Raw genomic sequence first — 25,943 nt, forward strand, 5'->3', positions numbered from 1 at the left:
GAGCCACAGTCAGCTCCTGGTCTTGTTTTTACTGACTGTATAGAGCTTCTCCATCTTTGGCTGCAGAGCACATAGTTAATCTGATTTCTGTGTTGACCGTCTGGTGATGTCCATGTGTAGAGCCGTCTCTTGGGTTGTTGGAAAAGAGTGTTTGCTATGACCATCGTATTCTCTTGACAAAATTCTATCAGCCTGTGCCCTGCTTCATTTTGTACTCCCAAGGCCAAACTTGCCTGTTATTCCAGTTATCTTTTGGCTTCCTACTTTAGCATTCCAATCCCCCATGATGATAAGGACATCATTTTTTGGTGTTAGTTGTATAAGGTGCTGTAGGGCTTCATAGAACCGGTCAATTTCATCCTCTTCAACACTGGTGGTTGGGGCATAGACTTGGACTACTGTGATATTGAATGGTTTGCCTTGGATTCGAACTGAGATCATTCTGTCATTTTGGGGATTGTATCCCAATATTGCTTTTCCTACTCTTTTATTGACTATGAATGCTACTCCATTTCTTCTGAGGGATTCTTGCCCGCAGTAGTATACCTGATGGTCATCTGAATTAAATTCACCCATTCCTGTCCATTTTAGTTCGCTGATTCCTAAGATGTCAATGTTCAGTCTTGTCATCTCTTGTTTGACCACGTCCAGCTTGCCTTGATTTATGGATCTTACATTCCAGGTTCCTATGGAGAAAAATCTTTACAGCATTGGACTTTCCTTTCACCACCAGATACATCCATAGCTGAGCGTCCTTTCGGCTTTGGCCCAGTCGCTTCATTCTTTCTGGCGCTACTAGTACTAGCCCTCTGCTCTTCCCCAGTAGCATATTGGATGCCTTCCGACCTGAGGGGATCATCTTCCAGTGTCATATCGTTTTGCCTTTTGGTATTGTCCATAGGGTTTTCATGGCAAAGATACTGGAGTGGATTGCCATTACCTTCTCCAGTGGATCACATTTTGTCAGAACTCTCTGCTATGACCTGTCCATCTTGGGTGGCCCTGCATGGCATAGCTCAGGGGTGTCAAACTCAATTTCATTGAGGGCCGCATCAGCATTGCGGTTGCCCTCAGGGGGCCGGGTGGGTGTGGCCTGGGTGGGTGTGGCCTACTGGGTGGGTGTGGCTAAAGTGCGTATGGCCTACTGGGTGGGCATGGCCAGCTCTACATCGTTCGCATCAAGGGTGCCTATGGGGGCCTGGGCAGGAGTGGGACAGATCTGAGGGTCTCTGGCGGAAGGAGGGTCTCTGGGCCAGGGCCAAGGCAGTGGGGGCCGTTCCCTCACTGTTTCCAGGATGGCTTTGCGGGCCACATGAAACCACTTTGCGGGCCGGATCTGGCCCCCGGGCCTTGTGTTTGACATGTCTGGCATAGCTCATGGCTTCATTGAATTATGCAAGCCCCTTCACCATGACAATGCAGTAATCCATGAAGGGGACGGTAACAGTAGAGACAGATTTTTTTCTCCAAAATATGATTATCCCCAATTCATTAAGTTGCAGCTCAGACTCTGCTTCATGTAGTAAGTCCAACGTGGAACTGGGGATGAGGAAACTATGTCTGCATTTCAGCCACAGAAGTTAATTGGATGGCTCGAGGCCAGCCATCCTCTGTGGTAGCTAGCCATAGTTAATTATGGGGATAAATTGGTGAAAGAGCTCTAGTGTGCTGCTATTTCCTGCATTTGGGATATTTATCTGACAAGAATCTATAGCTACAGAAAAGATCCTCTGGAGCTGACCTCAGTTATGGGGTAAATAGGGATGACTTTCTTAATTAAAAATATGGAAGAAATTTATCCTGGTTTTCTCCCAAGATGTATCTTAATTTCCAATGCAGAATAGGATTCCTAATATCTTTATAGGAGTCGGCCCACGCTAATCAGATCTGGCTTTACTGAGTTTCTAAGTTCAGTTAAAGCCAAATGCCATAGAATAGAGTAGAATAGAATTTGAATAGAAAATAGAATAGAATAGAATAGAATAGAATAGAATAGAATAGAATAGAATAGAATAGAATAGAATAGAATAGAATAGAATAGAAGGGACCTTGGAGGTCTTCTAGTCCAGCCCCCTGCTCAAGCAGGAGAACATATACCATCTCAGACAAAAAACTATCTAGCCTCTTTTTAAAAATCTCCAGTGATGGAGTGCCCACAATTTCTGGAGGCAAGCTAGTCCACTGGTTAATTGTCCTCGGTGTCAAGAAGTTTCTCCTTAATTCCAGGTTGCTTCTCTCTTTGATCACTTTGCAACCACTGTTTCTTATCCTGCCCTCTGGTGCTTTGATGAATAATGTGACCCCCTCTTCTTTGTGGCAGCCCCTCAAATACTGGAATACTGTTATCATGTCTCCCATATTCTTTTCTTTAGACTAGCCAAACCCAAGTCCTGCAGCCGTTCTTCATATGTTTTAGTCTCCAGACCTTTGATATCTTAGTTGCTCTTCTCTGAATTTTTTTCCAAACCCGCAACATCTTTTTTGTGATATGGTGACCAAAATTGGCTGCAGTATTCCAGGTGTGGTCTTACTAGGGTTTTATAAAGTGGTACTAATACCTCACGTGATCTATAGAACCCAGGATTGTATTAGATTTTTTGGCTGCTGTTGCCCACTGCTGCCTCATGGATAAGTGATTGTCCACTAGGACTCCAAGGTCCCTCTTACAGTTACTGTTTTTAAGCCAGGTCTTGCCCAATCTGTACTTGTACCTTTGTTTTTTCTTGCCTAAATGTAAAACTTTTTCTCCACATTGAAACTCATTTTGTTGTCTTCTGGGGTGTTAGCTACTCTTGCCAGTTTGGTGTCATCTGCAAATTTGATGAGTTCCCCTTCAATTCCCTCATGTAAGTCTTGATGAAGATATTGAAGAGTACTGGGCCTAAGACAGAACTTTGTGGTACCCCGTAGCCCACTGCTTACTTCTCTCCATGTAGATGTAGTGCCGTTGAGGACTACTCATTGAGTGTGGTTTGCCAGCCAGCTACAGATCCATCTGGTGGTGATGTTGTCTATTCCACCTTTTTCTAGCTTACCAAGGAGTAGGTTGTGGTCTACTTTATCAAATGCCTTACTGAAATCTAAGTATACTTCAACTGCCAGAATTCCCCAGTCAGCAAGGTATTGACTATAGTATGTTTAAAAATGAATCAGTATTTTAATAGCAGAAACAGTTATTGGTTAAAAAATATAATTGAGCATGCCAATTGATACTATTCCAGTATCTGCCATGTGCACGTGTGACAGAGAATACATTTAAAATATGCATTTTCATTGCTCTACACTTGAATCAATGTCCTGATATTTGCCCCAAATCTAAATACTTATACCAGTTGATTTTTCAAAGCAGGAGGAGCTGTACATTTCCAACTCACACCCTTTCTCAAAACTTCTTTACTGCTTGGCAAGGAAGATGGGCAGTTCTGTATGAGGAACTCTGGGATAAAACCAGCTGAGGAATGCAGAATACTACTTTGGAGAATTTATACTCTTAACAAAATGCCACATTGTCATAATTAACTGCCATGAATATTAACAAAAATAATAAAAGGAGGAAGTCAAAAGCTGCATAAGTGTCTTTATTTATTGTAATAGTATAAATTTCTTGTAGACTGCAACATTAAGCCACAACAATGTAAGGACACATTTAGACAGCATTTAATAAAATGCATAAGCATGCACTGCAATTCTCTATATACACACACAACAATGCAAATTTCTCTTCCAGACTGAAGACATTGATTGGATTCAAAAGTTAAAGTTAAAATAAAAAATAAAAATGTCACAAAATTTCCAAAGCTGATGTCACAAAAGAAACTGAGAGGAAGCAACAGGTTTTAAACCTGAACTAAAAAAAGTAGATTTTTTAATAAAAAATTCAAAGCACAGGACTATAAAACATAACCCTGGATATTATCACAATTCTTTTTATGGCAAATATTTTAGTTTTAATACAAGCTTAATGCTTGAGGGAGTTTTCAAATGCTTACAATTTGTAAACATAAGTATTACTTTTGAACTATAAAACTGTTGAGACCAATGGCTTTACATGATACTTAATACATAATTATGGAAGCCTTTTCAGAATATAAGTTCTGTGGATATCAAAAGAAAATAAGGCACTGTATGCTGTTACCTTTTGGACAATACACAAGTAAAACTTATCCAATTGTTGGTTTAGTGTTTTTTTTTTTAAAACTGAATAGAATATGAAATCAGTATTGTATTTCTAGTACGAAGTTACTTTTACTCTTCTAACAATGTATTTGCTTTTGCTACTGCATTGTGTAAATAGGATTGGCAATAAGTAATGCCATCATGGCTGAGCTGCAATATCATCATGATCCCCTACAATTCTTGGTTTCTTTCCTCTTCCAGTGAATGAGAAATGCCGTCTCTTACACACATTCCAAGCAAGCTTTTCAAATAAGCAAAAACTCCATTTTTCTTAACTTTTCAGAGAACAACTAGAAATGAGAAATTCTATTTGATTTTAAATGGAATTTAAATGAATCCAATTCTTGTAACTATGAAACAAAGAATTTCAGTTTCAGTACATTTAAAATTAATGTTTTTAGCCAAAAATGGTTTGAAAACGAAGAAAAATGATTAAAACAGATTAGAAAACAGAAATATAAATTCAAAAATATTTAGGAATTCCTCAGAATTTCATTCTACTTCATTGATAATTTTTTTAATAGACTTTCAGTTACAACTCAAGTCTTTTAAGTGCCCGATCAGGCAAGTGTTACACTATATACAGTCATGGCCGAAATTGTTGGTACCCCAGAAATTTTTCCAGAAAATCAAGTATTTCTCACAGAAAAGTATTGCAGGAACACATGTTTTGCTATACATAGGTTTATTCCCTTTGTGTGTATTGGAACACAACAAAAAAAAGGGAGGAAAAAAAGCAAATTGGACATAATGTCAAACAAAACTCCAAAAATGGGCCGAACAAAATTATTGGCACCCTTTCAAAATTGTGGGTAAACAAGATTGTTTCAAGCATGTGATGCTCCTGGGGCAAGTAACAGGTGTGGGCAATATAAAAATCACACCTGAAAGCAGATAAAAAGGAGAGAAGTTCACTTAGTCTTTGCATTGTGTGTCTGTGTGTGCCACACTAAGCATGGACAACAGAAAGAGGAGAAGAGAACTGTCTGAGGACTTGAGAACCAAAATTGTGGACAAATATCAACAATCTCAAGGTTACAAGTCCATCTCCAGAGATCTAGATTTGCCTTTGTCCACAGTGCGCAACATTATCAAGAAGTTTGCAACCCATGGCACTGTAGCGAATCTCCCTGGTCGTGGACAGAAGAGAAAAATTGATGACAGGTTGCAACACAGGATAGTCCGGATGGTGGATAAGCAGCCCCAAACAAGTTCCAAAGGAATGCAAGCTGTCCTGCAGGCTCAGGGAGCATCAGTGTCAGTGCAAACTATCCGTTGACATTTAAATGAAATGAAACGCTATGGCAGGAGACCCAGGAGGACCCCACTGCTGACACAGAGACATAAAAAAGCAAGATTAGTTTGCCAAAATGTACTTGAGTAAGCCAAAATCCTTCTGGGAAAACGTCTTGTGGACAGATGAGACCAAGATAGAGCTTTTTGGGAAAGCACATCATTCTACTGTTTGCCGAAAACAAAATGAGGCCTACAAAGAAAAGAACACAGTACCTACAGTGAAATGTGGTGGAGGTTCAATGATGTTTTGGGGTTGTTTTGCTGCCTCTGGCACTGGGTGCCTTGAATGTGTGCAAGGCATCATGAAATCTGAGAATTACCAAAGGATTTTGGGTCACACTGTAGAGCCCAGTGTCAGAAAGCTGGGTTTGCGTGTGAGATCTTGGGTCTTCCAGCAGGACAATGACCCCAAAGATACATCAAAAAGCACCCAGAAATGAATGGCAAGAAAGCGCTGGAGAGTTCTGAAGTGGCCAGCAATGAGTCCAGATCTGAATCCCATTGAACACCTGTGGAGAGATCTTAAAATTGCTGTTGGGAAAAGGCGCCCTTCCAATAAGAGAGACCTGGAGCAGTTTGCAAAGGAAGAGTGGTCCAAAATTCTGGGTGAGAGGTGTAAGAAGCTTATTGATGGTTATAGGAAGTGACTGATTTCAGTTATTTTTTCCAAAGGGTGTGCAACCAAATATTAAGTTAAGGGTGCCAATAATTTTGTCCGGCCCATTTTTGGAGTTTTGTTTGACATTATGTCCAATTTGCTTTTTTCCCTCCCTTTTTTTGTTGTGTTCCAATACACACAAAGGGAATAAACATGTGTATAGCAAAACATGTGTTCCTGCAATACTTTTCTGTGAGAAATACTTGATTTTCTGGAAAAATTTCTGGGGTGCCAACAATTTCGGCCATGACTGTATAACTTTATCATTTCATTTTCACAATTTTTCTGTAGATGGTTCCATGAAAAGTGATCTTCACAATGCTTGAGAGCAGGATTTCAACCCTCTTCTTTAACCACACTTGGAAATAGTTGTCAAGGCATGGAAGAAAAAAGCTGTTTTAAAAGGGGGAAAAAATGCAAGTTTCCCATCAAGCCCTACCTCTCCATGCACTGCAAACTACCTGAATTTTCAAGAAAGACAGAAAAAATGAAGTTTTTCCAGTATAGAGCTTCTATATGTGTCCTTATATACAGAAATACTTCTCCCTTATTAAAATTATTATTTATGGAGCCCATTGTATAGCATCACTGAATGTTTTACATGCAACTTCTGGCCAAATTATCTGACATCATCTCCACCCCCTTCAAAGCTTACTTGAAACATCCTCCAAGACTTCACTGGTAGCATGAAGTGATAGGAGATGCTATTACAAGTGGTAGCATTTCATACCACTTGTCCATTCAAAAACTTCAAATTTAAGATGGTCATTTTGCCAGTTTCCTGCAAAAAGTATTACTTAGAAGATATCATATCTGAATCAGTTAGTGCATTCATGACACAGCATTTTGCCTTATGCTCATTTAACAAGACAGCTAACAATATAAAATTAGACTCATCTGTTGTGTGACAGCCTTGTTCATTTTAATCATCAACTTGGAAGGGATGCATTGACAACATTAAAACATACAATGATCAAAATGTATATGCTGAAAAGGACAACTATACACAAGAAAAGCTCAGAAAAAATACAAAAAGCCTCTTTTGCAGGCATTGAGAATATACAGAAAGGTTTATGGTCCACAGTTCACCACCGTCACTGCACAATCTCCATAATTTTCAGCTGGGCTTCTGAATATTAACAAATAAAATTGGAACTATTAGATAGTTTCTTTCAGTATATAAGACAAAGTGCAATTACATCCTAGGTTTAAAAACAACAGCCCACCCTACTGAGAAAAAGGAGAGGGAGGCATATGTTTATATCAAGCTTTGAACAAAATATAAAATGTAGGAAGCTCAAGCTTTGCAATGCATTTATAAATCTTTTTTTAACATAGAAATCTGGTATATATATATATATATGTATATGTGAGTAGGACTGTACATAATTTTACATACATACACATTTTATATTACACTGTACACGTACTGAACAATGTTAGAAACTAACACATAAACATCATACAAACAAATAAATATCGCCAGCATCCAAAGCACTATTTTGATTGTGCTTAAGAGCTTAGTCAAGTCTTAAAAGATTTTTAAAAATCTTTTTTCCTGTTATATGGCATAATCGAACTGAACTCTAAATGACATACCTAATTATTTTTGAAAATAAAACCCCACCTATGGATGCATACTTAAAATTATGATTTTTACTTTTATCTAATTCAGTACAAGCTAATCTTCAAGGAAATTGTATTATTTAATGGTTTGTCAGTTGCCATATAGGTTCTCCCATAGCAAGGAGACTTTAGTTTTATTGTCATGCATGTCCAAGTCCACTGAAATAAATTAAAATTCCTAAGTCCAATTTATCAACAGACCATCCCTTGAGGACATCTTTTAAATGCAGATCCTTTACATGCATATTTAAATCTCAGTAATCTGAGAGAACTTGCTTTCAAATAAGTGTGCTTGGTAACAGTAATCACCCCAAATATCCACCTTCGGAGAAATAGATATTACATTAAAATTTCCTCTTACTGGCAAGTTTTGAAAGTGCTATGATTTCATGATAAAACATCCTTCAAGAATTATTTCAAATTCAAATTACAAAGGGTCAGGATTATATGACACCAAGTAGGCAAACCTTCACTGCTTTCACTGATAACATGAGCCAAGAATAATTATCCACTGAGCAAAGTATATTTGTCGGCCCAGGGAATACACGGCATTCATTCTACTCAAAGCAGCTCTGCAAATCTGCTGTAGACCATCAGCAGAACTCCAAAGCAGATCTGGAAAATGCAAATAGAGGAGAAGCAGAGTAACTTCTATTATGTGACATTGGACAGAACCTAATGGATTCCAACGTAGAGAAACAAAAGACTAATTTTTATTTTCTGTCTGAATGATAAGTTTCTCAGTGCAGAGTCATGTTTCTTTCTACATGCACCCAAATCAATATAGTTTCTTGAAGTATACTGGTAGCTGCTCCCACCTGAAACTCTTCCAAACGCACTGAGACGTTTTTAGTGTGCACATCAGGAAGAGTAATGATTACACTTTTAAAAAGAAGATTATGTTCAGAAAACATATTCCAACAGGTTGAGCAAGATGAAGGATGGCCTATATTGCATGTCCTTTTTTTTGATGCACTTCTGTGCAACATTTCCTTCCTTGAAAATCGGAAGTATAAATTCTAGCTGCTTTGAAAACTTTCCAGGGCTCTTATAAAAGCCAAAAGTTTAAAAAGGTTGAAAGAGTTCATTATACAATATCTTCTCCAAAACTTAAAAGTAAAAAAAAAATGCTTGGTGTTTTGGGCGCAGTGCAAAGCATAAATCTAAAAATCATTCCTACCGTAGTTGTGAGGTCTACCACATATCTCTGCTATAACAATGAAAAACTGGAGAAACATTTTTATAATAATATGCTAGCTAAGTGAGATGGGAAGTAAATAAATAATGAATGCAAAATAATTGAAATATTGCATCTCAATGTGATTAAAATAGTGCTATTTAAAATGTATTTTGGCTTGATCCAAACCCTAGATCAGTAAAACAAGTGATATAAACTAGTTTTATTCAACTTAATACAAGAGAATGAAATTAATATCTTATTACTGGTTTGTGGAGGATTTAACCTGGTACAGAATTCAGCAAACAATTTTTTTTGAATTGAATTATTTTTAAAACTGTACTATTTTTATATTATTCAAATTGCACATATTTTTATTAGATATGCATAATTAAATATTATACATAACAGTTTTAAAAATATATGTGTCACCATACCAACCAGGATAGTATGTAAAACAATATCTATTAATATATATTAGCATTATAAATTCTCACAATAAAAATAGTGTACATAATTTGTTTTGCAGATTTCGTAAAAATTGAGCTAAACCATAATTTCAGTTGTTTACTATTTCCTCATCAAATTTTTTAACTTTATAAATTTGGCCTGTAATTAGTTTAAAGCTATGATCCAGGACAGACACAATTCTATTTCCAACTGATCTTGCTACTTTAAAAATATAGTATTATATATATTATATAACACACACAGCTAGCTTTCTAGTACTTTACAATGCATCTATAGTCATAGTCCTACTGAATGTATTTCCAGTGCAAAATATGTTAGGTTCCTATTTAAACAAAATCAGGGAATATGCTAACTCAGCTTCTGTGTCACAGTGTTTTATGAATTAATTTGAAGTTAATGAAAGAATGGTAAATATAAATGATTTGAGCATACCTAGGAATTTGCTGAATGAATTATAATTATGCAGTATAAGCATATACTGGAAGTAAGCACCACTGAGCTCAGTGACGTTTTCTGAGGAAAGAGACCTGTAAGACTACATTACTTATGCAATGCTCTGTTCATCTATTAAATTTTACTAACCTTTCTTATTCTCCATTGGTACCTGCCTCTATTAAAGTCTATAAAATAATCATTATAAAATGCCTCTACTAAAATGCTCACTGAAACCACCCATATACTTAACAGTGAGTATAAATGACACACTTGTTGAAATATGTTTTCATATAAAAGCCAATTTGAAAAAAGTGATACGTGTATGAAATAAAAATTACAACTATGATTTGAAATACAGAAGTATTGTACAATATAATATGAAATCTAAAAGCAGTACTGCATACAAGTAGAATTGGACAGCCTTAATATTTTGACATCGTACATGGCATTTTTAGTACCATGACTCCAGATGGTTTCTTATCAGATTCTGAATGATTCCAGGACATATGCAATATTGGGAAAACAGATGGGAGTATAATATAAATACACCTTTTTCCTATACTATGGACACCATTTCTATAGAAATTATGGCATATATTTCAGAACATAAGTTGGATTGCAGGCTGAGAAAATGAATGAATCAGAATCTGAATTCTTAGAATACAACTGTACGGTTCCATGGAATACTGTTGCAGGGGCTATAAGAAGCTACCGTACTCCTGTGACCAGATTAGGCAGAACCCAGGATCTGTTGTAGCCGAACCCTCTGCCACACTACCAAACACTTACCGAAAGCCCAGAAGTTAGTCTATGTGTATTCCCTTTCACTGCTACTACTACAGCTCCTTCTTGCTTTCATCCTGCCTTTCTAAGATTGTTTTGGCAGATCATTAGGAATAATGAACCACTTTGTTACTGGAGTGCTCCAAACTGATTGTAGGATTTCTTTGCCAGAGAAAAGCAACATCTCAGTAATCAATAGATTCCTCACTAATTTAGTGATCTTAGAACTGTGCCAAAGTCACTCTTCCCAGAAGGAATGAGTCATTCTCAGAAAGAATGAGTATGAAATTTGTTTCTTAAGTTGATCTATCCATAAAAGGCATGTGGTTCTTACTTAAAAGTGATGGATGTGTCCCAGTTTGTTTGTTTTTTTTAAAAAAAAACTATTGGCAAACACAAAACATCTTAAAATTCTCAGAGGTGCCCCACTATAAGTAGTGTGCTATTTTTCGGTGTAAATTAGCTTCTATAGAATCTATCAAGTTTACAGTTGAGCCATAAACATTATGCTTTTCCTATCCCATAAACTTTTCTATTCATTTAGCAGAATTTAATTCAAACTTCCTTAAAAGAATCATGTTATTAATAAACATATGCAATTAAAATTTTTGTAGCATAAATGATTGTCTGTCATGGCTGTAAGTTTTCATAGAAATCATTAGTATACATTTGTAATTAAAATGCTATTCACTGACTTTATTCAAAGAAGCAGGATTATGAAGGTAACATCTTACTTTCATAAAATATCATTTGGAAGTGCTGACCATTCCTACATCTTGCTAATTTAAAATTATCTGCACGTGTGTGAGTGAGCATGTATGCACCCAATATGGACTGAATTCAAAGTACATTTCCAGCAAAGCCCTCTCTGTTTGTTCAAAGGAATCTTGTAAACAGTTTTTTTTTCTCCAACAAACTAGCATGCCATGCTTCATGTTGCCCTGGAGTGGCATTTTTTTTGGGGGGGGAGGGGGAAGAGAATAAGGGCTGCAATGGGAGGGGGAGGGCAGTCCCTTTGCAGAAGACATCTTGGAGCCTTTTGGATCCAAGCTAAAGTTCTGAATATACTTCTTTTTAATGAGTACTCTGTCACAAGAGAAGAGAAGCTACAGTGTACTCATTGGTAATGCTTAAATAAAAAGACATATTAAAGACATGTTTATCAATTCCCTGTGGCCTTTCAGGAAAAGAAATTCACATATTTGTTCTGTTCTAGAAAAAAGTACTGTAGGTTTTCGTAACCTAGTTTTTAAATAAAAGAATTTTTAACAAGAAAATGAAAAGCGTTGAAAATATTTGTACACCTTATCCAAAGGAACCAGTAAATTAGCATTCAGGTCCACCAAGATGAGCTGATTCCTTCTATGAGGAAGATCCTGTTATTTGACCATTGTACTCTGCCGTTTCCATTTTCAGGATGTAGGGGATGATGCTGTCAATTGGAACATTTCCAATCAGGCCAGTAAAAAAGAGTTCTTCTGTAATGCTGGAGCTCATCAGTCTAAGAGCTGGCAGGCGAACTAGAACTCGAGCTAGCCTGAAATAAGAAAGTCAGCAGAACATGTAAAAACGTAGCTCAATTTACCAGTACCACTGTGATACTTAAGCATTTCATTTGGTTTGTATACTTCAGCTACTCAGTTCACGATAAATTATCATTCACTATGGCTAAAAGTTAAAGTTACAAAACTACAAACTCTCTCACCCTTTTAACCTGGAGTACGCCTTCAAGAAGAGTTTGGGAAAGAATATACTCATTACACGACTCGTATATCTCAATGTGCCTCAAAATTCTGAATCCTGCAGAAAGCCTCAGGAGGGTTCAGATTCAATGTGTTTCTCAGAAGTACACCCACTGGAACCAAATCTGATAAACACCCTGAACTGCAAGGCACATGGGTCTCAGGATCGATTTTGATTGGTTGCATAATACAGGGCTCCTCCAAACTTTATTTTACACGATCCTTACAGGAGGAGGCTTGCAACTACCACGCCTGAATGTTTATTTATTAAATATTTTTATGTGCTACCAAACAACTGATTCATGGCCCTTTATAATACAAATAAAATAAAACTACAGTAAAATCCAATTCAAACATAAAAATCAATAAAACAAGTAATATTAATACTTGCTAGTAATAGTAATAAATATTAATAGTATTATAAAATAATAGTAATAATTATTATGCCAACCCTAATCTATATGGCAACATATTATAATTCAAAGTACTGTTTCGTGCGCATTCCAGAAAGTTGCCAGAGTAGGTGCCAATATTATATCTACCTATAAACTGAATAAAACTGTCATTGTGTTCATCTGTTTATAACTCTGAGTTAGTCCACACTATCACAATTTCTGAATCAAGGTATCTAAAATCTACTAACTTAAATGATGCATAAAAAACCCAGGACTCATTATTCCTGTGGAACTGAAATTTCTACAGAGTTCAGACACATGTGGCCATTGCAACATCCCTGTAGTCATGAGGTTGTGATTTCCAATGTTCCCTGCCAGCTTACCACAAGTAGTACAGTTGGGGAAGATGACAGGAACTGAGAGGTCACTCCTGTTCCCATTATTTTTTTGCCTGCCCATGGTCATTCTAAGTAACTTTTTTTTCTTTTAATGACCCTGTAATACCTGGCATAAGGGTGGAGTCGAGGCGACTGAATGGAGCTGAGTGTTTACTGGCCGGATGCCCTTCCTGACGCCTACGTGGAATTCGCACCAGATATTTTCCCTTTGTGTTGAGAGAGAAATATCTGCTGCTACCTAGGATCGAACTCACAGCCTCCTGATTGTGAGGTGAGAGCTCCACCTCCAGGCCACCATTGTTGAAATTCATTTGCCAATGCAATTAGTGTTACACATACACACACCTTGGATTGTTCACAAAGAATTAAAGGGAGACTGGTACAGCTATTTCAAGCTGCTTTTGCTCTCATCAGTCAGCCACACCCTTCTGAGATCCGAACCTGGGCTGCTTGCACATTAGGCAGCTGTGTTAACTCATAAAGGCCATAGGCTCTTTCTCACTTTGTCAGCTATATCAGGGAGGCAAGAGACCAGGGGAAGAGATATGTCTTGAGTGGTTTTTTATATATATTATTCAATGTTTATATATTATTCAATTGTGGCTGATTCTTGGAGACTGCCTGGAGAAGTCCCTGCAGTTTCGTTGGCAAGGTTTTTCCAAAACAGTTTCCCATTGCCTTCTTCCTGGAGCTAGGAGAAAGTGGCCCAAAGTCACCAAGCTGGCTCCAAGATTTTAGCCTGATGCCTAACCACTACACCAGGATTGTCCAGCATTAGGGTTAAAAAAAAAAGGTCACCCTGAAATTGAATGTACACTCTGGTCACATCAGACTGCACCGCACGTCTGACCTAATGCGTCATAGGGCCCCCTAAAGGTAAAGGTTCTCCCGCACATGCATGCTAGTTGTTTCCGACTCTAGGGGCCGGTGCTCATCTCCGTTTCAAAGCTGAAGAGCCAGCATTTGTCCGAGGATGTCTCCGTGGTCATGTGGCCGGCATGGCTAGACGCCAAAGGCGCACGGAACGCTGTTAGCTTCCCACCGTAGTGGTCCCTATTTTTCTACTTGCATTTTTACGTGCTTTCGAACTGCTAGGTTGGCAGAAGCTGGGACAAGTAACAGGCGCTCACTCTGTTATGCGGCACTCGGGATTCGACCTGCCAAACTGCCAACCTTCTGATCGACAAGCTCAGCGTCCTAACCCAGTGAGCCACCGCGTCCCTTCCTAGGGACCCCTAGTTAACACTAAAAGGAAAAATATATTAAGTTGATTAATTATGAACAGAAAGTCCTCAACGTACAACCACAGTTGGGACCAGAATTTCCATCATAGGTTGTTGTGGTGGTAAGTTGAATTGGATCTGATTTCATGACAATTTTTATGATAGTTGTTAAGTAAATTACTGTGGTTAAATAAATCCAGCTTCCCCAATGGGTGTATTTCCTAGAAATTGACAAAAAAGGTGGTAAATTATGATCATAGGACCACAGCTACAAACGGTTATAAATATAAGCCAGTTGCCAAATGCCTGAATAGTGATCATAGGATTGCAGGGCTGGTGCAACAGTTGTAAGTGTGAATACAGAATGTAAGATACTTTTTCTAAGGCTATTAAAACTGAACTGTCATTAAATGGATGGTCATAAACTGAGAACTATTTTTACCTTTTTTACTATGGAGGAAAGCAAGGCTCAAGTGGTAGCATCTGTAAATGTAACATCCTAAAGTTAAACTGAGGGACAGGTCCCATCTCAAATATATACTATATATACATACTTTGAAATTATTTCCAATGAATTTATCAGAACTCATTTCTGAGCAGTAAATAGTTTATTCAATAACTCATTTGACCTTTCATTGTTTTTTGACTGAAAAAAATATATTACTTATAGTTGTAGTTCAATCCTATGGAAATCTATTTCAAAAATTATCTAGGAACTGAAAACAAGGATCACATGAAAGCAAGTAAACAAAACCTTTAAAACTAAAGAAAGTAAACAAAAAATTTTAGAATTAAAGACACAACCATATAATATTACAATACCTGTAAGTATCTTCTGGATAAGTTTTTTGAATATAGTCTTGCAATTCCATTTGAGCTTTCTCCTGGAATTTCTCAATTTGGCTGGAACTTGTAAGACCAGGGTAATCTATTAAAAATTATATACATTATTTCATTGTTTATTTACTACTAAAATATAGTACTATTTTTTTTAAAAAAAAAACTCTATTCCAAAATTTCCAAAGATAACGTATACCATCATCTACCAACAATTCAGTTTTGTTTTCTAGTTAGCTCCTATTTTTTTGCACAGCTATGCAAAAAATATACAAATCAGAAATTACAACATTTGGTAACTAGCAGGACATCATTTCAATCCTTCAATCTTGCTGTCCATATATTATCATTCCTCAAAGAAAACAATTTTAGTGTAATTATCTATTACAGTATATAGTAGCTCAATTACAACTTATTAAGAAAATATTTGAATCTATTTAATAATGTACAGAAACATTTAAATGCTACTTTGTGGTTCTACAATACAAATCATGTATAACATATCAAGAGAATCTATATTTTCAGCCATATTTACAAAGAACATTATGTTGTGTTTTTTTGAGAACTATCTGTTTTAATAATTAATTGTCATGTTGACCAGTTAATTAGGGGCTAGGGAATCCTATTTATCTTTGGATTTCTCAATGCTTATTGGAAATTAGATCTTGAGTAGTAGATGTTTACTTTCCCCACCATTTGGGTGTGACTGTTGTATTAAAAAAAAGATTAAAACAAGGAATCTTTTAAGCCACTTAGGAGCAGTTATAGTTATGTTAACTATTCTTTAACAGGCAAAATATAAATAGCCTTGAAAGCAGTGTCTCCCCTTAAAACTCAGATAGGCTGAAATCAATAATGGGGCCAACTAATATAACTTCCAGGTGTTCTTTAGCACAGAAAAAGGGAAATGTAAGAATCTGAAAATTATATCCATGTCAAGTGCAGAAATCAGGAAACTCAGGCAGTTCAATTGTATATAAGGGTTTACTGCAAGCTTAAGCTTTCTACAAGAATCTGAACTACTAACGGTCATAGGAAATTGGCAGTAGATAAGGATCAATGGAATTCAAGGTGGGCTGGATTTAAGTCTCTTGTGGGTGCAAAGGTACTTGAGACTGATGATGCATTCGATCCTACCATTGGGCTCAGCCTGGTCAGCTACTACAATCCACTTTATTATGACATTCTGTTTGTGACTCAGTTGGAAAAGATTATTCAAAGGTCTTCCATATTTTGCTCTAACCACAGAAACTGCTTGCCAAATCATTTAAAGAGAAATAAAAGGAAACACTCAAGATATGACTCTTAAGAAAATATTTTGCTAATATATCAAATTTAAGTATTTAAGCAGCAAGCCTCACTGAAATAAAGATTTAAAAGGTCAACATTTTAATCTCAAATTAAATGTATTAGAAAATGTGTTGACAATTTCTTTACACTGTTTTAGCTGGCGTCAGAGTATTAGAGCATCTAAACAGGATTAAAAACACACACTGAAATAAAATCATTATTAAATGCTTACCAGGGCTAAAGAGGACTATAGCTTTAAGATAAGCATATTCATATCCATCAATATCAAGTTTAGCCATACTATTACAAAACTCCTGGAGTTTCCAAATGTGTTCCATCACTTGTTTTATTCGATCTCCAGAAAGTTTATCTAGAAGTAAACATTATATGTTCTCTTAAAAGAAGGTTTGGGAAATCAACCAAAAATAAAGCCTTCTTCAGGATATAATCATTGAGATAGTAGTTTCACACATTACATTTCCTCCAGGGAATTTGAAAAAAAATTGTTGCTTTTTCAAATGGAATTAGCAGCTTAACAACCTTTTTCTGCTCCATAGTTTGAATTACATATTCTTATAATTCTCAACTGAAGTGAACAAAGCAGAAGCGGAGACTTACCCTTTTGTTAAGAATGCAGACAATGAAGAAAAATCAAGCAGTAAACAATGGTAAAAAAGGAGCTGGTAAAGAAATAAAACTGAAAGTAAACCAAAGAATGATCAAATAGGAGAAGTTGGAATTATCATGAGATATCTTTTAATCAGAGAAGAATTGAGCAGGCAGGAAAGAATTGACTCCTTTCATGGAAAACAGAGCTGCTGAAATAATTTCATTGCCCTTAGAGACAGAGGACATGTGCTACACTTTCAAATATCTGGATTTGATTAAGATGGGCACAACTGATCCTGTATATTTACTGGTCAAACCAACTTTTCAATTTCAGTGAAAAAGGGACTGGAGAAGGCAAGAAATTGATGTCTAAAAACAACATTCAATAAATCTGCTATATTAATTCAAAGTAGGCCTTGAAGGGCAAGCTCATCAATATTTTAGTAAGGAATAAAGTTCAAACACTTGCCAAGGCACCTTTCTCTAAATGTTCTCTAAAAAGATATTAGTAATATATTGTTGGGAGGAATTCTTTGATTCTGTGGTACATGACGGTGCACATCAATAAGGAAGAAAGAGACAGAAGTTGAACATAACACTTGTGGCAGTGGGCCTATCTGACATGTATGTAGCTTCTGGGATTGAAAAAGCTACTTTCTAAATTTATGCTTAAAATATTTTACCTCTGCCTTAATTGATAATTATTCAGCATGTCTTTTCTGCCATTGTATTTTAGAAACCCTTATTGTTTACAGATTAAGTATTCTGTAAATAGCAGGATGTAAAACATTAATTACTCTTAATTAAGAAGTAGTAATAATAACACTAGTTTATCAGACTTTAATTTCCACTAAAGGCAAGAACTATTTTAATTGTTAAATCCTACTTTTGCCAATAAAAAGCTATCATTAAAATGAAATTAACTACACCACAATTAGATCAAACAGCTTCTATTTTCAATAAGGATAATAGTTCTACTATTTTTTGTTTCCGTATGCAAATCTGTTTGGAATACCCTCCAGCTTTGGATGATGGAAAATCTTAATCAAATGTAGGGCACCTACCTCTCCATGGCATCTGAATATCCTGCCTCTTTCCTTGACCAGAGGAACTACATCAGTAGTGCTGTTTTTGAGGGCCTGACTGGGGGGAAGGGAACCTGTCTATTATAATTAAGTTTGAAAGGATTTAACAAATTAAATCAAATTAACTGCTGTTTTTATTCTTCTAAACCTACTACAACAAAGTACATTAGCCAGAAATAGACCCCACCATAATTTTGTACAAAAGAAAAAAAAATAACGGTACACGGCAATTAAATAATAATATAGCATGACAGTTTTAGCATGCAGGGTTTTTATTAGTCATGACAAACATGTAATATCTTAATCCCAAATATGAGATTAGAATAAAATAATAGGGAATAATGGGCAGATTCTTTGTTTCTATTGCTGTGCAACTATTTTACCCCAGACCTTCTATTTCCAGTGAATACATTCTGAGGCAAGAGGAATCTCCCAAGAGCCAGATGGAGAAGATGGATGAGAACTTGGCTCTTCATCCTGGTTTTTGGTGTCTGTGTGAGGGAGAAATACCCTTCACTTCACGCCATCTGGTCTGTCACACTTGCCATGCTTTATTTTTTTTACTGCTTTTATTGTAATTTCCTTGTGTGTTGTTAGATGCCCAGGGTCACTGGGAGGCATACAAGTTTAATAAAGTATTATTTTATTATATTCTAATGGAATATGATTGCCCTCTGCTAAGAATGGGACTAGTCCTTTGAAGGCAACTGATCTCAATACTCAAAGGAAGAAATGCAACATTAAGAATGGAATTAAAATTGGACACCACTATCACTCCATTAATACAGAAAAGAAGTATATATGAGTGATACATAACATCTACATACAGTTATAAATCCTTGAATTTATAACAATTAGAGCCTAATACATACCTTCCTGTATGCTGTTCTGCAAATGGTTGACAATGGCTGCTAAGATAGTTGACAAGCTCATCACCTGTGCACACTGGGCTAGGCCTAAAGTAAAGAGCTCATTCCAACAGGCACGCACAAGGCTTGTATTGCAGTCTTGCCTACAAATTGTAAAAACAAATGGTAAGACTCAGGATAATTTTTTGTATACAAAGAATATTGGAATATTATGAGAATTGGAACATGTTTTCTGATGTTTAGCACTGAAAAGATCACCAACGTGTGACACAGTTGCCAACAAACAAAGGTACAAATCAGATTCAAATGTTATTTATAATGATGAACTTTTTTTATAAAAACATCACCAAAAAAGCAAAGTATCAAAATTCAAAAGATAATTAAGAGATGACTACACAATATTGAAAACAATTAATAAATAACAACAAACTAAACCCCCAACTTTTAAAGAGTAAATACACTGTAATACGAAACATATGAAATATTTGTTAAACATATAAATGTCACTGGTTTACAAAATACACCTCATAAAACTATATTATCAAATGAAGAAGGATATTACCTAAAATACTACTGCATTACTCTAACAATAGAATATTCAATGTTCAGGGCTTCAGTTTTAAGTGGCAGCAAAATGTCCCCATAGATACAAAAGGACAAAGAGTAAGATCCTAATCTGCTTGCTCAATAAAGCTAACAGCTGATTTCTTTCTTCCTATTTCCTAGTCTGTTGTCAGTCTGAATGCATTGTAGGTCCCAAAGATTGCTAAACCAATCATGTGATGTTTCTTATCAGCATTAGTTGGATCAATCCATAATATTTGCCAGGGACAGACAATCTCTTTTTTCTTCTTCCTGAAGAGCTGCAATCCCTGAGGGCAATCTATTGTGAGTTGCATGATGGGCAGGACCGAAAAAAACAGATGAGGCCAAAGGCAAAATTGAGCAGAAATATCTAGTTTCGCTATTTTATTTCTGGCCTATTTCTGATATTTTCTCAATAAATGAGATAACACACTAGGGGAAAATAAAAAACAAGTCCACAGATATGAACCAGTTTCAACAGTTGTCTCAAATTAGATCCTAGACTGTGGAGTCGTTTCTGCTCTCTGACCTTGGTTGTTTGGTTGCAGATGTAACATCTTTACTGCTAGAAGGGAGTGGGGTTTGCTCTCAGCTTATATACTGTAGCTTGCCCTGTCAGTGTAGGTGGGGATGTTGTTTTCTCCTTGGTAGTTTCTTGATTAGGTTGTTGTTTACTGCTTGGTTGTTTGTCTGAGTTGGAAGTTCCTATAGTCTCTTTTGAATGATGTGTAAATGCTGTTTATCTCTATGGGCCTGTTGATAGCAGACTTGTCTGAATACCAATCTTCCTAGGAAACAATAAAAAAAAGCTAAACAGGAAACAGGAAAACCAGAACACCTCCTCTCTAGCAATCAAGATTCAGATAAGGAATTAACAGTGCAAATAACACCAAACTATCAAGCAGTAAACAACAGTCTAACCAAGGAACTACCAAGAAGAAAACAATATCCCTACTACCATTGACAATGGCATATATAAACAGAGTGCAAATCCCATTCCCTTTTAGCACCGAACATATTATTTAGTCAGGTAGCAAGCTCAGAGAGCACCAAGGACTCAGCAATCATATCTGAGCTACATCTAATCTCTTCTATTAGATCATGGACTGCCTACCTTTGATCTATTCAAAATACAATGCACAGTACCAAAACTATTGTGTAACTTCTTAATAGACAGGCTTTATTACAATCATGGACCAAAGAAGAATCAAGAAAAGAAAAAAGAACACATTACCTACGTCGTAGCAATTATATGAATTTCTTAATGTACAACCATTTATTTAATGGTGATTTGAAGTTATGATGGTACAGGAAAAAACCTTTCGACTTCTCCTTAAAAGTTATAATTGTTGCACCATCCCCAGGGTCAGGTGATTGCATTTTGCTACCTTCCCAGGTTTGGGGAGCTGGATTCCAACAAGCAAAGTCAACAGGGGAAGCTGGATTTGTTTAACGATCTGCATGTTTCACTTAATGACCACAGAATTCACTTATTGCTTTACAGCAAAAATGGTCAAAAATCCAGTTATATGGTGATTTGCTTAACAACCATATCAGTGACCAAAATCCAAGTCCCAAATGTTATTGCAAGTCAAGGACTTCCTGTACAGTCAGCACTCATAACAAGAAAGAGTTTACATATAACAAAATTTAGCAATGTCTCTAGTCCCAGAATTGTTCTTATTGTCTAATAAACAATATAAGTGAAGTAAGAAGGCCCTGGGAATTTAGAGAGGAAGAGGCAGATCAACTGCAGACAAGTATCTCTGAATAATTGGTAGTATACACAGCTGGTGATTTTTATTGCACCTCTGTTCAACACAGGAGATTTTCCTGAATTAGCCTTCTAAAGTTGCTATGGGGACCGGTGGACATATGGTAAAATAGTACTTTTCAATTCTGGACACCCCATCCTCAAGTCTAGGGAAGAATTAGAATTAGAAGGTCACGCTTGTCACTGGTTTACATACCAATAAATGAAGGAAAGATTTAAACTAGACACAAAAGGCCATGGTTTTGAGTTTGCTAAAAATGAATTGGAAATCCTACTATGTGGTAGAGATGATCATATAATTGCCAAGGTCTATCAAACATTATTAAAATTGAATTTGGAAAATGAACATGTAAAACACTGTATGATCCAGTGGGCACGGAATTATGGGTATAATGTGATGTTTGAACAATGGGAGAATATTTGGATAAAAGGCTTAAAATTCCCATTAAATTATAACCTAAAAGAATTTTTTTACAAAATGATGTATCACTGGTATTTAACACCAGATAGGTTAATTGGGTTCTAGTTTTAAATTTCGGGGACTTGAATTAATTAATTGTTTTAACTGATTTTAATTTTTGTATGTTATGCCTTTTAAAACCTACCTTTTCGAACAAGCTGGCCTGGCCTGATGGGATGGGGTTGGGTTTTATTAATGTGTTTTAACCTACTTTTAATGTGTTTTAACTTATTCGTGGGCATGTTGTTTAATCGTTTTTAATTTTTGTATCTTGTTTTTGATATGTATTGCCCTGTTCACCACCCTGAGTCCTTCGGGAGAAGGGCGGTATACAAATTTAATAAATAAATAAATAAATAAATAAATAAATAAATAAATAAATAAATAAATAAATAAATAATTTTCCCTGTAAACTGCCCTGAGTCCTACGGGAATAGGGCGGTTTATAAATTTAATAAAATAAAATAAATAAATAAAATATCTAAAATGTATAAAGGTATTTCAAATGAATGTTGGAAATGTAAATGTAAAGAAGGGACTTTTTATCATTTATGGTGGACATGTGATAAGGCAAAGAAATATTGGGAGTAGGATTCATATGTTAATGGAGAAAATTCTTAAAGTGAACATAAAGATTAAACCAGAAACTTTCCTTCTGGGCCTAATGAAAAGAGAACTGAGGGAAAAAAACAGAACTCTGATTTTATATATGGTGATGAGACTGCTCTATGTAAGACTGCTCTATGCACAAAAGTGGAAGGATGCCTCGATTTCCACCATGGACGAATGGTTACAAAAACTGAAGGAATTAGCAGAAATGGCCAAATTGACTGTGCTGATAAAAGAAAAGAACATGAGTACCTTTGTTTCTACTTGGAAGCAGCTTCTGGACTTGGGCTTGAGGTGGAAAAAAATGATACCATGATTTGGGGTTTTACCGATTAAACTGATTTGCCGATACAGAAATGGCTACTGCATACTACTATAGAAATGTAAAAAGTTGATTTGATTTTAATGTCTGATTTTACTGCAACAGAGTCTCTGAAGTCAATGCCTTTTGTTTCTTCCCCTCCCTTTCTTCATACCTTTTGCTTTCCCTTTTTCTGCTGTTGTCCCGAAATATTTGCTTTTGTATTTTCACATTTTGTTATAAATGAATAAAATAAAATTAAAAAAATAAAAATAAAGCTGCTATGGGGAGAATTGTAAAGATAAAACCCAACAGAACTGTTATTTTTTAAACAATAAATAACTGATAATTGTAAAACTATCTGAATTTGTACCAGCCAATTTATAACTAAATTGCTACTCAGAGATGTTTTCAGAGCAAGATGTAGGCGTATAAAATTAACTAACTAACTAACTAACTAACTTCTTTCAATCTAATTTTGGGCCAGAGATTTTGTTCAGTGATGTATAATAACATTTTCTCTGTGAAGTTTTCTTAATTCTAATCCAGAACAAAATTTGTTATTTTGTTCAGATTAAGACAGTTACAAACAAAACGTCTCCAATATTAAAATGCAAAACATGAGGTTTATCTGCTGGTTATTTAGAATAAAATTTGATAATTTGTTCTGACTAAGCAACCAGATTGGCATTTCAACATGGGGGTATGCATGGGGGTATATCCTGGATATTTTCCCTTCCTATTAAAAATATTTTTATAACTGTGTGCATTTATGAGTATGTGAAGCAGTACCCACATTCTAAGGGATCAGCCTCCCCAAATATTAAACTAATAACTTCTGATTTGAATTAACTGCCTGCCTGCAAATTAAGGTATACTACTCTTTATAAAATGGTCCTAATCTGCATATAGTAACCAATATGTCACTATATTGTCATATATAAATCATTCTCATCAGTGCTTTTTTTCTAAAAAAAAAAAAAAAAAGGTGCCGGAACTCTCATCTTGGCAGGCGCAGGAGTGGGTAGGGTGGGGTGGTGCTGCTGCGGTCACGGGTGCAAGGGGTGTTGGCGGCAGACTCCCCCCGGGGCCAGAGCCAGCACAGCTGGTGCTGTGGGAGCAGCAGGGCCCGCTCTATATGGCGGGGCTGCGCGGGGCGGGCAGTGGAGGGGGTGCAGACCAGGCGATGCAGGGCAGCCACTTATGCACACAGGGCAAGGCAATGGTGGCGCAGGTCCAGCACCAGGTAGGCCACCAGCCTGGCTGACATGGGTGAGCACAAGGATGAAGTGCACATGGATTCCGCAGAACCCACCTCCCACTCCTTGTCCTCTCTTACTTACATAGTTGAGATGGTGTAGTTGGGCAGCAGGGAGGAATGCAAAGTTCCTGCCTACTTGCTTTCGCTGCAGACAACTAGCCGGTGCAACATTTGCTAGGCTGGTCTTTTGGTGCGCACAGCAGCAATTCCTATTGGCTTTCGAAAGCCAATAGAGCGAGTAGCATAACTTGTGCAAAAGCTTTTTTTTGTGGAAAAAAAGGTGCCGGAACGCCATTCTGAGCGTTCTATGAGAAAAAAAGCCCTGCTTTTATGTTTTAATCTTATGATTTTAAATATATATATTTTTCTATTGTAAATTGCCCCAATATGTAGTTCCCATATTCAAAAAAGGGAAAAAAATAGATCCAGGAAACTACAGACCTATCAGCCTGACCTCAATACCTGGGAAGATTCTGGAAAAGATAATCAAACAACAAATCAGCGAATACCTTGATGCAAACAAAGTTATCACTAAAAGCCAACATGGGTTTGTCAAAAACAGATCATGCCAGACAAATCTTATTGCATTTTTTGACCAAGTGACAAAACTAGTGGACCAGAGGAATGCTGTAGATATAATTTACTTGGACTTCAGTAAGGCATTTGATAAAGTAGATCACAACCTACTACTTGATAAGATAGAAAAATGTGGGTTAGATAGCATCACCACCAGATGGATTCGTAGCTGGCTGACAGGCCGTACTCAGTATGTGGTCCTCAATGTAACTGCATCTACATGGAAGGAAGTGTGTAGTGGGGTGCCCCAGGGCTCTGTTCTGGGCCCAGTGCTCTTCAACATCTTCATTAACGATTTGGATGAGGGGATAGATGGGGAACTCATCAAATTTGCAGACGACACCAAGCTGGCAGGAATAGCCAATACTCCAGAAGATAGGCTTAAGATACAGGAGGATCTGGACAGACTTGAACACTGGGCGCTATCTAACAAAATGAAATTCAGTTGTGAAAAAAGTAAGGTTCTACATTTAGGCAGGAAAAATCAAATGCACAGCTATAGTATAGGTGGTACCTTGCTCAATAGTACAGGTGAAACTCGAAAAATTAGAATATCATGCAAAAGTTCATTTATTTCAGTAATGCAACTTAAAAGGGGAAACTAATATATGAGATAGACTCATTACATGCAAAGCAAGATAGTTCAAGCTGTGATTTGTCATAATTGTGATGATTATGGCGTACAGCTCATGAAAACCCCAAATCCACAGTCTCAGAAAATTAGAATATTACATGCAATCAATAAAACAAGGAGTGTACATAGAACAATATCGGACCTCTGAAAAGTATAAGCATGCATACGTACTCAGTACTTGGTTTGGGCCCCTTTTGCAGCAATTACTGCCTCAATGCGGTGTGGCATGGAAGCTATCAGCCTGTGGCACTGCTGAGGTGTTATGGAAGACCAGGATGCTTCAATAGTGGCCTTCAGCTCTTCTGCATTGTTCGGTCTCATGTCTCTCATCTTTCCCTTGGCAATGCCCCATAGATTCTCTATGGGGTTAAGGTCAGGCGAGTTTGCTGGCCAATCAAGCACAGTAATCCCACGGTCATCGAACCAGGTTTTGGTGCTTTTGGCAGTGTGGGCAGGTGCCAAGTCCTGCTGGAAAATGAAGTCAGCATCCCCATAAAGCTCATCTGCGGAAGGAAGCATGAAGTGCTCCAAAATCTCCTGGTAGACGGCTGCGTTGACCCTGGACTTAATGAAGCACAGTGGACCAACACCAGCAGATGACAGGGCTCCACAAATTAACACAGACTGTGGAAACTTCACACTGGACTTCAAGCATCTTGCAGTGTGTGCCTCT

The 25,943-nt window shown here is 36.8% G+C and overlaps 1 protein-coding gene across 2 annotated transcripts in view; it reads right to left on the bottom strand.

Moving 5' to 3' along the window:
• Window positions 1-6,388: 6,388 nt before the first annotated feature.
• NR2C2 (nuclear receptor subfamily 2 group C member 2) overlaps window positions 6,389-25,943 on the bottom strand; it is a 71,414-nt gene continuing 51,859 nt past the window's right edge. For both annotated transcript variants that reach the window (XM_083353838.1, XM_083353837.1), the window contains 4 exons: window positions 19,074-19,213; window positions 16,740-16,877; window positions 15,203-15,308; window positions 6,389-12,159 (listed from right to left, as the gene is read on the bottom strand). In XM_083353838.1, the coding sequence (XP_083209964.1) occupies window positions 11,985-12,159; window positions 15,203-15,308; window positions 16,740-16,877; window positions 19,074-19,213 (559 nt within the window). In that variant the 3' untranslated portion in view covers window positions 6,389-11,984. The remainder of the gene's footprint in view (window positions 12,160-15,202; window positions 15,309-16,739; window positions 16,878-19,073; window positions 19,214-25,943) is intronic.

Source organism: Vipera ursinii (genome assembly GCF_947247035.1).
Source record: "Vipera ursinii genome assembly, chromosome: 2".
NCBI classification, from domain to species: Eukaryota; Metazoa; Chordata; class Lepidosauria; order Squamata; family Viperidae; genus Vipera; species Vipera ursinii.